The sequence below is a fragment of the Anolis carolinensis genome, chromosome 1, assembly GCF_035594765.1.
Source record: "Anolis carolinensis isolate JA03-04 chromosome 1, rAnoCar3.1.pri, whole genome shotgun sequence".
Classification (NCBI taxonomy): Eukaryota; Metazoa; Chordata; class Lepidosauria; order Squamata; family Dactyloidae; genus Anolis; species Anolis carolinensis.
This window is the reverse complement of record NC_085841.1, coordinates 76,349,495-76,363,702: the sequence shown is the minus strand read 5'-3', so window position 1 is coordinate 76,363,702 and position 14,208 is coordinate 76,349,495. Positions and strand designations below refer to the sequence as shown.

Below are 14,208 nucleotides of genomic sequence, written 5' to 3'. Positions count from 1 at the left end.
TTCCTTACTCTGAGACAAACTATGTTACTAAAACCAATTGTCCCATAATTTTTCTCCATTAACCTTTGCACTAATAATTTCCTTTTCATACTGCACACATCAACCAGTGCCGAGATTTGTTAATGGAACACTGCACCTCGATGTAAATGTGGCAGTTTATAGGTCCAACAACAGACTCCTTTATACAACTATCAGTGTATTAAAATTACCATTATTTATAAGCAGAACAGTACATTGTTCACAGCATGTACCTTGAACATTCATCTTTCCATTTTTGGTTCATTGTAGAACAGAAAACTGATTCTCTTTCAGTTCTAATTCCTGACTGAACCTAGGTAGGTTGTGTGAAAGAACTAAAGATGATTAGAGGTGAAAAAATGAAAGTTATGATACAAAGTGAATTCTGTGAAGGATCATGTTCTTGCCTTCTCCTCCCCAATGGTTCTCTATTTTTTAAAAAACCTCTAACTAGCAAGGGAACTTAAGGAATGTATTAGCTGTGATTTTTTCCATGTCAGGAGCGACTTGAGAAACTGCAAGTAACTTCTGGTATGAGAGAAATGGCCGTCTGCAAGGATGTTGCCCAGTTGACGCCTGGATGTTTGATGTTTTACCCTCCTGTGGGAGGCTTCTCTCATGTCCCCGCATGGGAAGCTGGAGCTGACAGATGGGAGCTTGCCCCGCTCCCTGGATTCGAACCTTCGACACAAGGATTTAACCCATTGTGCCACTGGGGGCTCCATCGGCTGTGGTACTAGGCACTAAGAGGAAGGAAGGGATTCCTAACAGTGCATGAGAATATGTTGCATGAGCATTCAGTATCTGCAGTACCTATGCAAAACCTTATTTACTTTGAAAGTATGAAAGTAAAAACATAGAGTTTGAAAAACCTAGGTTTTGGATTCATTGTTGTGTATCTTCAGCTCATTTCTGACTAATAGAGACCCTATGGCAGTGGTTCTCAACCTGAAATCCCCATGTTTTGGCCTTCAACTCTCAGAAATCCTAACATCTGGTAAACTGTCTGAGATTTCTGGGAGTTGTTGGCCAAAAACATCTGGGGTTGAGACCCACTGCTCTATGGTCACCCTATCACAAGGTTTTCTGGGGCCGGGAGTATGTGACTTGCCCGAGGTCACCCAGTGGGTTTCCATGGCCATGGGAATTGAACGTTGGTCTCCAGAGTCCTACGACCTCATCACGCAGAGAGGAAAGCATGAGTGACCGTCCTTTTAGCGTAGAGAATCATCCCTCTTATATTGTCAGCAGTCCTGTTTGAGTTCTGCCTCCCATCACACTCACACATGGAAACTTGAGAACTGGCAGTACATTCACCTTACATTCATCACAAGATCAAAAAACTAAGAGATCCCTTGCCGTGCCCAAAGCCCCTTACATTAAAGGAGACTGACACAAGTTTAAAACCTCATTGTTCTGCCCCAAACCCAAAAGGATACAAAAGACAGCGATCTAGGTTAAAACCATTGCTTTCAGTGGGAACCTGTTGAAATGCATTGAACCCCAGAGAACACAAGAGACAGTGATCCAAGTTAAAATCATTGCTTTTTATGGGATCCTATTGAACTGCATCCAACCCCAGAGGATACAAGAGGCAGTGATCCAGGTTAAAATCATTGCTTTCTATGGGACCCTATTGATCTGCATCAAACCCCAGGGGATACAAGAGCCAGTGACCCAGGTTAAAACTGTTGCTTTCCATGCATCAAACCCCATAGGGTTCAAGAGACTGCTGACGGTTGGGCAATGAAACAGGATGGGAAACCTTGATGGTTCCCATCACACCTGTTTTTCCGTTGTAAAGATATAAGTAAAGTGTGATAAGAGGTTGGAACTCCTTTCAGGACAATTCAGCCTTTTTTCAGCCCTGGAACATGTGATGAGCTCCATGCCTGTCCATGCTAGAAAAAAGGCTGAAGTGTCCTATGACTGGGAAATTTCTCAATGTGATAAGGTGGTTGGTCCAAGGCGCAAACCAATACATCATGCTGGACTATAACTTCCAACATCCAGCAGGCACCATGTTATGTTGGCTAGAGAATTCTGTGGGTTGCATTCCCAGAAAGTAACTTTGTAATGTTCCAGCCAACCTAGACAGGCCAAAAGTCTTACAGAGTTGTTTTTCTTTTGTCATGTTCAATTCAAATTAAATAAGAAGATGTTGCTTTCTACCATCACCTTCCATCTGTTTAGAGTCTAGGAAACCAGTCACATGCATGGTAGGCAGTTGGGTATGTCCTCAAATGACTAGCATGGCACACTGGATAGTCAGGAACACTCTGTTCCATGTGCTGGGTGACTTTGCTAATTGGGGGAGATGAGGATTCCTAAAATGTGGGGAAATCGATTAGGTATCATGGTTGGTTATAACAATAAACTTACTAAACTCCTTCCATACGACAAAGTTTTCAGGGTATGAGAGTAATGAAATATATTTCCTTGTGTTATAGTGCCTAACAATGAGATCTTGTTTTCTTTCTGAAGTCTTAAATAAATTATTACTTCAAGATGGCATAAACCACCAAGGGGGTGCATGATGGAAGGTAGAAGAGGACAGAAGTGTTTTGCTTTATATTTGCGAAAGTTTCTTCTGTTTGTCTCTTTCTTTCTCTTTTGCTGAAAACCACAGGAGAAAGATTAGGTCCCATGGCTTCAGAATTTCCAGAAAAATGCATTTCTGGATCATCCAAATAAAATGTCTTTGCACTATCCAAAATGGTTTCAGATAAATATTAAGTATGTTACTATTGCAGTAGCTATACAAGTTTATATTGAAAGATGTAATTCTTCATATAAGTTTATTTCTGTTAGAAAATAGTTGTGATGTGATTGTGTACTAATTACAGTTCCATGAGTTCTAAATAGCATCTTAGCACTGAGAAGCCCCCGGTGGCGCAGTGAGTTAAACCCTTATGCTGGCAGGACTGATGACTGAAAAGTTGGGTTGCTGACCTGAAGGTTGCTGGTTCGAATCCAACCCAGGGAAAGCATGGATGAGCTCCCTCAATCATCTCCAGCTCCATGCAGGGACATGAGAGAAGCCTTCCACGAGGATGGTACAACATCAAAACATCCAGGCGTCCCCTGGGCAACGTCCTTGCAGACAGCCAATTCTCTCACACCAAAAGTGACTTGCAGTTTCTCAAGTTGTTCCTGACACCAAAAAAAGCACTGAGAACACATCCTCAAAAGGTGTTTGACCAAAAAAACAACTAATATTAAATGTAGCCCTGAATGTAGCCCTGCAGTAACTCCACACTTATCTTGATGGCTTAATGTTTTTTTACTATTTACTTTCCTAGTTCCTTTGCCATATTCTGGATAATTTTGTGTATAAAATTGTGGATGATTTCCCCCAAATCCTGTCTCACATAGTATTTACTTTTCTAGAACTTCTTTCCAAGCAATCTGAGGCACAAACAAATCTGTTTAGAGTTTAGCAAAGCAAATTGGAGTAGCAGATGATTCAGTTCTTCTACTTTTAATGTATATGAAACTATGGGCCCATGGAGAGCAATATTGTTTTTCACTTCATCGTAAGAACATGTACACAGTGTGGTTATCAGCTTACAACTGCAGGATCTTAATGTTTACTTCATTCCCTCTTAGATGAGCACCATGCCAGGATTGCCTACACGGCCTTGCTTCTATGATATTGACCTTGATCCTGAAACAGAAGAAGTTAAGGGATTGTTTTGAACAAAAGTACAAAGAAGGGCATGATATTAGGTAAGTTCATATTGCTATTGCTAAATAACCTTCTGTGTTTACCATTTGATATTGATCAAATTACTTCTCAGACAAATTCTCTTTCCCTTCCTGAAATTATTTGGCTTTCTAGATAGACAGACAGACAGACAGACAGATAGATAGATAGCCTTGAATTATATTCTCATGTGACTTTATTTTGTTGCAATTTTGTTGTATCATGAAATTTTCTTTCATTGCGTATTAAATTGCTCAGGAATTGGTATACTGAGCTGAATTTATTTGCTGATGGCAAACTGATTGCCTTCTAAAGAACAAAAAATACTGCATGATTCTCACATATCCATAAATCTGATATCCAAAATACTCCAAAACTCAAAACATTTTACCACCAGCTGTCACTTCTGTCTTTGGGGAGGAAGAGACGGTCACATGTCTGCTGGGTTTTTCTTTGGGAAACGGTTGCTCCATCACCATCAGAGATTTGGAGAGGGAGAACTGGAGGAGGACTCCAGGTCCTGAAGGGCAGATCTCTCTTTTGTGCTCAGCTTTTGTCTGACCAGTGGTACAGCCAGCATCCTGGACACCAAGAGCAAAGGGACCCTATTAGCCACCACCTGTATCCATCTCAGAGAGAATAAAAAAGACTTGTGGGTGGGGAAATTTCCCCTCCCGCCCTAGTTACTTTGCTGAAAAGACAAAGTATTCTAACAGCTGGTGAAGTGTCTGGGACATCTGGGGCACCGGCCTTTTGCAGGGAACATGTGCAGTTGGAGTTCTCCCCCCTTCTTCTCTTTTTTGACCCCTTCAGGTTTCCGGCATGATGGAGTAGGGGATCAATAGGGGAAGGCTTGATGGGAATTAACTCCTTTCCCCCATCTCTCAGTTACTGTGATAAGTAAAATTTTAAAAAATCTTTTGGTTTCAATCATTTTGGAGAAGGGAGACTCAATTTGTACTTACCCTTCTTGAACTGTATTAGCTGAGTAATTAGCTTGGTAAAGTAGGGTCCCTTGGCTCAAAAGTTAAATAGTAGAGTATATTCTTGGCCAATCCATAGTGCACACAGAAAATTTTAGATGAACTTGTAGAGGAAAAGGAAAAAAAGAACAAGGACCTATGAGTTTCCAAGACACAGAGAATGTTGATATGAGTTGCACAAAGAAATTGAAGTTTACCTCATTATCATGAGATGGATATTCTAAGTTCACAGTCTATTGTTGGGGAAAGAACAAATATACTGCAGTCTGATCAGGTTTCTATGAACAGCTCTCACTTCCAATTCATGTCCTTTTTCTTCTGTTGAGATCCAAAATATTAGTCAGAGCATTGAGAAAAAATGGAAAATTGGGTGCAAAGGTGTCGCTATTGGAGTTGAGGTTCAAATGGGAGCAATGTGAATTCTGTACCACCCATGAAGTTTTCCTTAACTCCCCAACTTTTCTAGCATTGCACTAACTTAAAATGTAGGTTCAGCATTTAGAAAAAGAGTTTAGGCATCTAAAAAAAAAGTATGAAAAGTTACCATGTTAATGTGTTCACATTAAATTAGAAAAGCTCTGGGTGAGAGCGATTTTCAATGTTTAATCCCTGGAATACTAGAGGTTGCTAAAAGGTTGGGGACTGTAAGAAAATTTCATTGCGGGAAGGAATTCTTACTTGAGAAACAATGCACGTAATTGGCCCCTATGTATCTACGCCTTAGATAAGAGTAAGAAATTATGTGCCATGCTTTCACAGCTTAATATAAGAGAGAAAAAGCCAAACAAATACATGCTGTTAATGATTTTCACAGAAGACTTCCCAGGAATGTATTTTCTCTTCAACCTCACATTACTATCATCTTAAGGCTACAGCTCAGTGATACAGCCACCCATTTTCTGGAAAAGGTGTTCTGTATGCCTCCCCGCTGTGATCCTTGCCCTGAAAATCCTTAACAGAATCAAACCGTAATTAGGTTGCAAATTATAATTCATCCAGAGTCACTCAATGAGTTCGATAAAAGGATGTGCAACAGGATCTCCTAAATTCAACACAGCATTGCTCTGGTGCTCATTTTCATCTGCACTTTCTTATCTTATCATGTGATCCATGGTGTGTCTATGCTATAACTTCTGCCATCTGCTCAATAGACCCTTTGCTGGCTTACCTGTCAACAATATACAGACCCTTCTGAAAACAAAATCCTTCTTTTGGCTCAGATTTACTCCACTTTACACTCTGTTTATCTTTGCAACAGCAGCACACAACACTCTTTCTATTCCTCACACCTATACAAATGTGACAGCCCTTCCTGTCCCTCACACTTACACAAATATTTTCAAGTCAAACTGATATTGCATTTCCTCTCCTAAGGCTTGCTGGCATCTTGTCAATTAGCAAGTAGAATATTCATGAACACTTCATAACATTGCAATAACTTAGCTTTGAACAGACAGCTCCAAACATGTCCAGTTATTTACATTTATTCCTCATTCATTGTGTGCATGCGCGTGCATGGGAAAAACAGATGGAAGAGCAATGGGAAAAACATTGGAGGACTACAAATGGGTAAGAACTAGTCTTGTGCATTTGTATGGAATTACTGACCATTTCTATTTGTACCATTTGTATGGCCCCATTTCCATCCACTGCTTACGAAAACAGACACCTATACAAATGGGCTTTTCCGTTCAAGATCTGAAAAAAACAAAGATTTTTTGGGCCTTGGGAGGCAAAGTGCTAGGTCTGGCAGGGCCTATGAACATTGAGCGCTTGATGGTTCGTAGGCCCAGCTCACAGGGCCTACAATCGAGCACTGAGCACTCAATGCTCGACTGTAGGCCGTGCAAGCGGGGCCTATGAGCATTGAGCACTCAACGATCTACTGTAGGCCCTGTGAGCTGGGCCTAGAAGCATCAAGAGCCTGGTGCTTGGCTGTTGGCCCTTCCAGCCAAGGCCTACAGCCAAGTACTGGAAATCAGTTGACCAAACGGCTACTGTTCCTTTTCATAGAATCATAGAATAGTAGAGTTGGAAGAGACCTCATGGGCCATCCAGTCCAACCCCCTGCCAAGAAGCAGGAAATCGCATTCAAAGCACCCCCGACAGATGGCCATCCAGTTTAAAAGCCTCCAAAGAAGGAGCCTCCACCACAGTCTGGGGGAGAGAGTTCCACTGCCGAACAGCTCTCACAGTCAGGAAGTTCTTCCTGATGTTCAGGTGGAATCTCCTTTCCTGTAGTTTGAAGCCATTGTTCTGCATCCTAGTCTCCAGGGCAGCAGAAAACAAGCTTGCTCCCTCCTCCCTATGACTTCCCCTCACATATTTATCTATCTATCTGATGAGGCTCTGGCAACAGTCATCCATGCCACGGTCACGTCTAGGCTGGACTATTGCAATGCCCTGTATGTTGGCCTTCCAATGTCCACGACCCAAAAGCTCCGGATTGTTCAGAATGCGGCAGCCAGGCTACTCACAAGAACACCCATGAAATGCCACACAACACCAGTGCTGCAGCATCTGCATTGGCTTCCAACTGATTACCGTGGTCTATATAAGATGCTAGTTCTGACCTTTAAAACTCTTTACGGCCAGGGCCCATCATACCTTAGGGACCATCTCTCCTTCTCCCATCATTGGAGGTCGCAACGACCATCCCAACGAGACTTACTTTATGTACCGGGTCCTAGAGAAGTGCACTTGGAAAGGACCAGGCGCAGAGCTTTTTCTATTTCTGCCCCTGCCTTATGGAATGCCTTGCCGCCCTATATGAGAGCCATGCGTGCATTAGGGCCTTTTACCCTAGCACTCAAGACCTGGCTCTTTACTAGAGCTTTTAATCTATGTTAATTTTATTAATATTTTTATGTATGTATTTTTATCCTTTACAATTTTATCTTGTAAATCGCCTAGAGCATTGTGGATGGAGGGCGATTAATAAGTAATTAGATGATGATGATGATGATGATGATGATGATGATGATGATGATGATGATTATGGTATTTGTACATAGCTATCATGTCTCCTCTTAGCCTTCTCTTCTGCAGGCTAAACATGCCCAGTTCTTTAAGCCTCTCCTCATAGGGCTTGTTCTCCAGACCTTTGATCATTTTAGTTGCCCTCCTCTGGACACATTCCAGCTTGTCAACATCTCCCTTCAACTTCATTGAAGTTTCTTTTGTTCCGTTTCTTTTGTTCCTGTGGGGTTATGCCATTCCGTACAATCCAAATGGACTGAATGGTACAAAACCACAAAAGAAACAGATGAAACAGGATCTGGACCCTACTCTAGTAAGAGCTACAGTGGGAGGACATAACATAACACACATTTTAAAAAACTAAGTGAAGCAGCTAAAACTTTAATGCTCTGCTGAATGGCCCTCCAATTAAAAATGCATCAAGATGCTTGGACCTTAGTGTACTTCAGGGAGGGAGGAGTTCCCCAGCCACTGACACTACATATGCACAGTCTTCACAGTTATGGATTCAGTGTACAGTTGGTAAGCTACAGAGGATAATGATCATCAGTCTTAAAAACAGCGATGAGATTAAAAGCAGGGAAGCATCTCTAACAGGAAACAGGCCATTTGACTTAGGCAATAAACAGCATTCTGAATCTCAGGCCAAAAAGTAAGAAAGAGCCACTAAAGATGCTGGAGAACTGGTCTCTAAGTATTCCTTCTCTCTGCCAACTACCCCATCCTCATCCCAGAAGAGTGGAGTACACTGCCAATGACTACATCAGTTCAGGGCAGCTCTTGCTTTTGACCCTTGAGTTACAGCCAAAATGGCTTTATCTGACAAAACAACATTTGAGAATTGCCAAAAGAAACATTGCAAAAGCTGTATAGTTGCAGAATTTGAGAGTGCATTGCATCTACTCATTAGTTGCAGTGAGCTGATAAACCCTCTCTGCTCTTCCTTCTAAGCAGTGGAACCTATATAACATTAAGAGAGCATACACATAAACTACATTGCAAGTTCCTTCAAAAATATTGTTCCTTTTTAAAAATATTGTTCCTAAGATTTATTGATGTGGTCTATCCCTACATCTACCATTCCTAGAGGAATATATGGTAAGGGCAATAGGGAGAAAAACTGGACTTCAGCTGGAATTATACCAACATTCAGATCTAGCAGTGGTGACCTAAAATAATTGGCTTGTATATAAATGTAGCCTTTAAATGCAATGTAAGCTGAAATCATGGAAATCACAAACTTATTCAAGTTAGGAACTTAACATTGTTGCCTTGACATAATATGAAAGGGAGAAGGTAGTTTTCTTCTTTGAACAGTGTTAATAAATAAGACTATCCTGTGGTTATACCCTGAGGTGTGTACTGTACTGTGTGAAATGTTATGTATAATTTGGAATAGGTACGATAATTGTTTTACTTTACTTGTCCTCCAGGCCAAATCATTCTAATAAGCAATATTACAGATAATTTGCCACCTGACAGACTTTTTAAAAATGAGTTTTGTTTATTCAAGCAATGGAAATGGGAGATCTTAAAATATTATCTGTGTTTCCTGTGTAGGAGACATGAATGTCTACAACTTACAACACAACTCTGGAAGACTTCTGGAAAAGAGAAAATACCAAAAAAGAAAAGCTAATCTCTGAAGCTTTTTGTTAATGAAAAACCAAAGCAAGATCAACAATATATTCCCAGGCAGAATGTAAAGGAATGTTTTTCAAGGCATGCAGTTGCCTGCACATTATTCACTCCAAAAGGTGTGGAGGAGAGGAAGTGACCCGTAAAAAAAGATAGATCTTAAAGAATATAATTATTTTTCTATTTCAGCTAAAAACCTGGAACTCTCCCCTCAGACAGATCAAAAATTAATATTAAAAGTATATTGCTGCTTGATCAAGTGTAATGCATTTTAATAACAGTGACATTTCTTGCTGAAGCACCAAATAATATTAGCTGAAAATATCTGTGGGATCAGCCAATATTACCTTGGGCACTGTTGGGGGCTGAAGTGGGGGAGAAGAGCTAGGATTTCAAATGATGGATTTCATTTCAGAAAGCAGCCCAAGAATGCTATAAAAGTGGAATATGCCACTGCTGTCCCTGCCACCCCACTGTGGAGGAACAGCTGTAAATGCTCAGAACCTCATGTGTTCGTCACTATTGCTCTTTGCCAAATAAGTTGCTTTCAGCTATTACTTTCCAAGAATCCCAAACATCCACAATCCTCCTTTCTTTTTTGTAGTCAGTGGAGATCACAATACCTCATCTGCAAGCCTTGAAGTATTCCCCATCCCATCCCCAATGCATATAGGAATTTTATTTGGCTCCCTAGAAGGGATCAACCCTTTGTTTGGATATTAGTTTAAAATTGACATTTAAGACACGGAAATTGATAAATGCTAGTGATATACAGATGAATATAGAATGTACGTTGAGACTTTCATGTTATTAATAGTAGTGTGCTTAATAAGCTATTGATATTAAAATACAAACATATCATTTTGCTATCCATTCACTTCTCAGGCCTACTAAATCCTAGCGATAGTCATAACTCCATTCACTAAGGGTTTTTCAACACTGGTCATGTAATCCATGGCCAGTCCAGAGCACTTAGGCTCAGGATTGTCCCTGGCGGTGGCCACACACTTCATCCCAAGTCCATGGCAATGGTGAAGCAGAGCCTACACAGTCCAGCCAGGATGAGATTAGTTTGTCCCACTAGACCATTACATTACTGCCCTTGTTGCACTTGCTGTTGCTGGACATCCACTGTGCTCCCTGGGTGCTGATGTCAGTATGGAGCAGCCACAATGGCTAGGAGCGTTCGTGGATCTCTGCAGCCATCTGGCAGGTGTGATGGCAATAACCCGAGCTTGAGCCCTCCCCCTTCCTATGTGCTGATGAGCATGGGATAGCACTGGTGTCCTATGTGGACAGGGGATCAGTCTGCATCAGAACCAGTTGTGCTGGAAGAACATATGTCAGTGTCAAGACCTATACAGCAAATCTGGCCCACCATGTCAATGTCTCCAGATGCTGAACTACAACTCCTGTATTCCTCATCATTAGACATCATGACTAGAGCTGATGGGAGTTGTGAGACAGTAACGTTTGGGAGACTGCAGTTTGTTCTGTTTAATGAGGTAGAAGCTCCTTCCTTGGAAGCTTTTAAACGGGCTGGATGGCCATTTGTCAGGAGTACTATAATTGTGCTTTTCCTTCATGACAGGGGGTTGGACTATATGGCCCATGTGGTCTCTTCCAACTCTATGATTCTATTATTCTGGGATAGTGGGGTTTAATTAAGATACAAGGTTTGTAGATATGATGTCTGGCTTTCAAATGTCCTTTAACCTTTCCTAAACCTCAGGGCCACAAGTGCTACTGGGTTGCAATTCCCCTTATCCACAGTCTGCATGATGAATGATCAAAAGTGATGGCAGTTGCTGTTTAATAACATCTGGGGACCAAAATTGGTGTACAAACTAAAGAACACTGACCACTATGTTAAAAAAAATTACAGTTGACCCCTTGTATGGATGGATTCTCTATCCATGTATTCAGTGGCCCTTTGAAAGCAACAATAAGGCTGATGGGGCCCTCGATACAAATGTGCTTGACACCCCAGTTTTGGAATATTCCCTGGGGTGAAGCTAAACCAATTTAATTTGGTTTTCTATGAAGATAGCCCGGAGTGGTTTCATGATCAGAGTGGGCGCTGAAGCAGTGTAGATGAGACCTAAATACAAGTAAAATACAGAGATACTCAACCATGAGATGTAAGATCCACAGGCCTACAGAGTATTAAAAGCAGTATTCTTAAACACATATGACTCAATGGGGATTAAACCCAGTTGAATACAACTGGAATAGTTGTTTTCTGAATAAGTTTGAACTGTTAGCATGTGAAGTTCCTTTTAAATATATAGTTTATATTGAATAGAAAAATATAATAAAGCAACAAAACCGGACTGTAATGCAGCATATGAATATATAACAAATGAGACACAAACATAGCTACTTCTACTTCTTAAAAACGTAATATAATAAACTGTGCTCAAAAATAGTAAAAAATTGACTTCCTGCTCCCGTACTAAAGAAGGAAATTATATATTAAAGTTTACTTCCTCTTAAAATGTACTTACTGTATTCCTATATGCGGTTTCCTGAACTCAGTGGAGATTACTTTAGACTAAAGATGTTTATGATTGCATTGTAAAATCACTTTCAGTGTCATTATAAAGCCTGCAAAGATTATAATCCTGCAAATCTAAAATTCACATAAATTCACAGGAAAAATCATGAAATTTAAAGCCGCAGATTCATCAAGACTAGGTGGCTCAAAAGCTATGGCTAGTTTCCTGGATTTTTTTTTTAATTCTAGTGTTGTGGGGCTTGCACCACTTTCAACTGGATGTAATTTTTCTGGATTCTTTTATTCCTTTGTGAGACATACAGGTTAAAACATAGGGAGCATAAAGCAGAAAAACAGGCCATCCATTTAAGAAACATTTGGAAATGAGAAAAATGTCTGCTGGCGTGTAGCTGGATAAATTGCACGATGTTGGAGAGCCATCTATTCGTTTATGTAACAAATCAGTTAAATTCAAATATTTCGACAAGTGTTATAATAGCAACTCCCTGATCAGTAATTCAAAGTTCAGTGTATTATATATAAATGTTCAAACGTGTGTGAGCTGGTGTGCATTTGTGAGAGGGTTTTTTAAATGGAAAAAAATCAAATATTTATTCACAAAGTAAACCTTTCACATTTGAAAAGTTTAAAAGACATTTGGAATAAGTTAACTTGCATCAGCTGTCATAGAATAAGGGACTTACTCAAAAAAAGAACTAGCAGCAAATTGTGAGTTTTAAAAAGCAAGCAAAGATTAATAGAATTGTGTGTAATAGGAAACAGAACAAAATGTTCATCAATAATATAATTTACAAAAGATGTTTAAAAAATTTACTGTACAATAACTCATTTATGACTACAGTTGCTTTTGGATATCCAACTTTCCATACAGCTTCTGTTGCAGCTAGTGTTGCCAAAATAGCATTAAAAGGGACACTTGCAAGTCATGACACATAAGAATCAGCTATTCACAAGTTTGTGCGCTACCTAAATATCAAATGCATATACAGGCAGCCTCCAAGTTATGAACAATGTTCTGTAGGTTTGTTCATGAGTTCAATTTGTATGTAAGTCAGAACAGGTACATATTTCAACTCCAGCCATATATATGCATACATACACACACACAGTAGAGTCTCACTTATCCAACCTTCACTTATCCAACGTTCTGTATTATCCAACTCAGTCTGGCTTTTAGCAGCCAGTGATTTTGTAGTCAGTGTTTTCAATACGTTACAATGTTTTGGTACTAAATTCGTAAATACAGTAATTACTACATAACGTTACTGTGTATTGAACTGCTTTTTCTGCCAATTTTTTCTAAAACATGATGTTTTGGTGCTTAATTTGTGAAATTATAACGTAATTTTATATTTAATCGGCTTTTCCTTAATTCTTATTATCCAACATTTTCACTTATACAACATTCTGCCGGCCCTTTTATGTTGGATAAGTGAGACTCTACTGTATATATATCGCTACTAGCTAGCTAGCTAGCATAGGGAAGAGTTAATACCCTTATAGTGTTAGATTTCACCTCACTTTATGTCACTTTATAATTGAATTTTGAAAATGTTGACTTGTTGTGGAAACAAGGATTGGTGAGAATGCTTCGGTGGATATACCTTTTCCCTATGATAACCCTTCCAAGAGTTGAATTTACCTTCTGAGGGATAGATTTCTCTCATTTCCTGTTGTCTCAACTTCATTCTTAACTATGGATTATCACCTTATTGTGGTGAAGAGGCTTGCATCTTCCAATGAACCTTTGGGCATAACCACCAGAGTCATGCACTCCCGGGGGGAGAGGGGGCGCAGGGGAGGTTCCAGACCAAGCACAATCCGAAGACCTGAAGACCTCTATGGTGGGTCAGGTGGAAGATAAGATGGTACATGTTACAACGGCTGTGAAGCTGGAAGAAAGCTGCAACAGATTGAGAAGCCACTGTCATCATGTTAACCACGGCACTGGTTGGGACCCTCTGTGAAGACTGTGTGTTGATCGGCTGTGCACTGACCTCTGCACATTAAAGAAAACTCACACACAGGTGTCTTCCAAAACCTTGGAAAGCCATCATCCTCAAACAACGAGGAATTACCTAAGTAAAGTCTTAACTGTAAGATAGATGTAAGTTGGATGTTTATGACTCTGGGACTACCTGTGTTGATTTCAGCTAACTTATCCATGCATTTATCTTCAAAATTAGCATGTTGTTCACACACATAAATTATATGATGCACACATTTCATTATGAAGGGCCTATATCCCAAAAGACAAGATGTCTGGGAGGGGGACTTTCTATAAAAGGGAAAAAACTGTCCAACCTTTAAGTAAGAGAAACTTCTTATAATAATGGATAATGGCAAGCCTAGCTATAACTTATAGA

General features: G+C 40.1%; 1 protein-coding gene across 5 annotated transcripts in view; it reads left to right on the top strand.

Annotated features, from left to right (window-relative positions):
• mthfd1l (methylenetetrahydrofolate dehydrogenase (NADP+ dependent) 1 like) overlaps nucleotides 1–9,579 on the top strand; it is a 153,800-nt gene extending 144,221 nt beyond the window's left edge. For 3 of the 5 annotated variants that reach the window (XM_062977297.1, XM_062977294.1, XM_008116674.3), the window contains 2 exons: nucleotides 3,628–3,747; nucleotides 9,247–9,579. In XM_062977297.1, the coding sequence (XP_062833367.1) occupies nucleotides 3,628–3,671 (44 nt within the window). In that variant the 3' untranslated portion in view covers nucleotides 3,672–3,747; nucleotides 9,247–9,579. Of the gene's footprint in view, nucleotides 1–3,627; nucleotides 3,748–6,235; nucleotides 6,277–9,246 lie in introns of all 5 variants that reach the window. The other 2 variants (XM_062977285.1, XM_062977291.1) reach the window with 1 other exon arrangement.
• The last annotated feature ends 4,629 nt before the right edge of the window (nucleotides 9,580–14,208 follow it).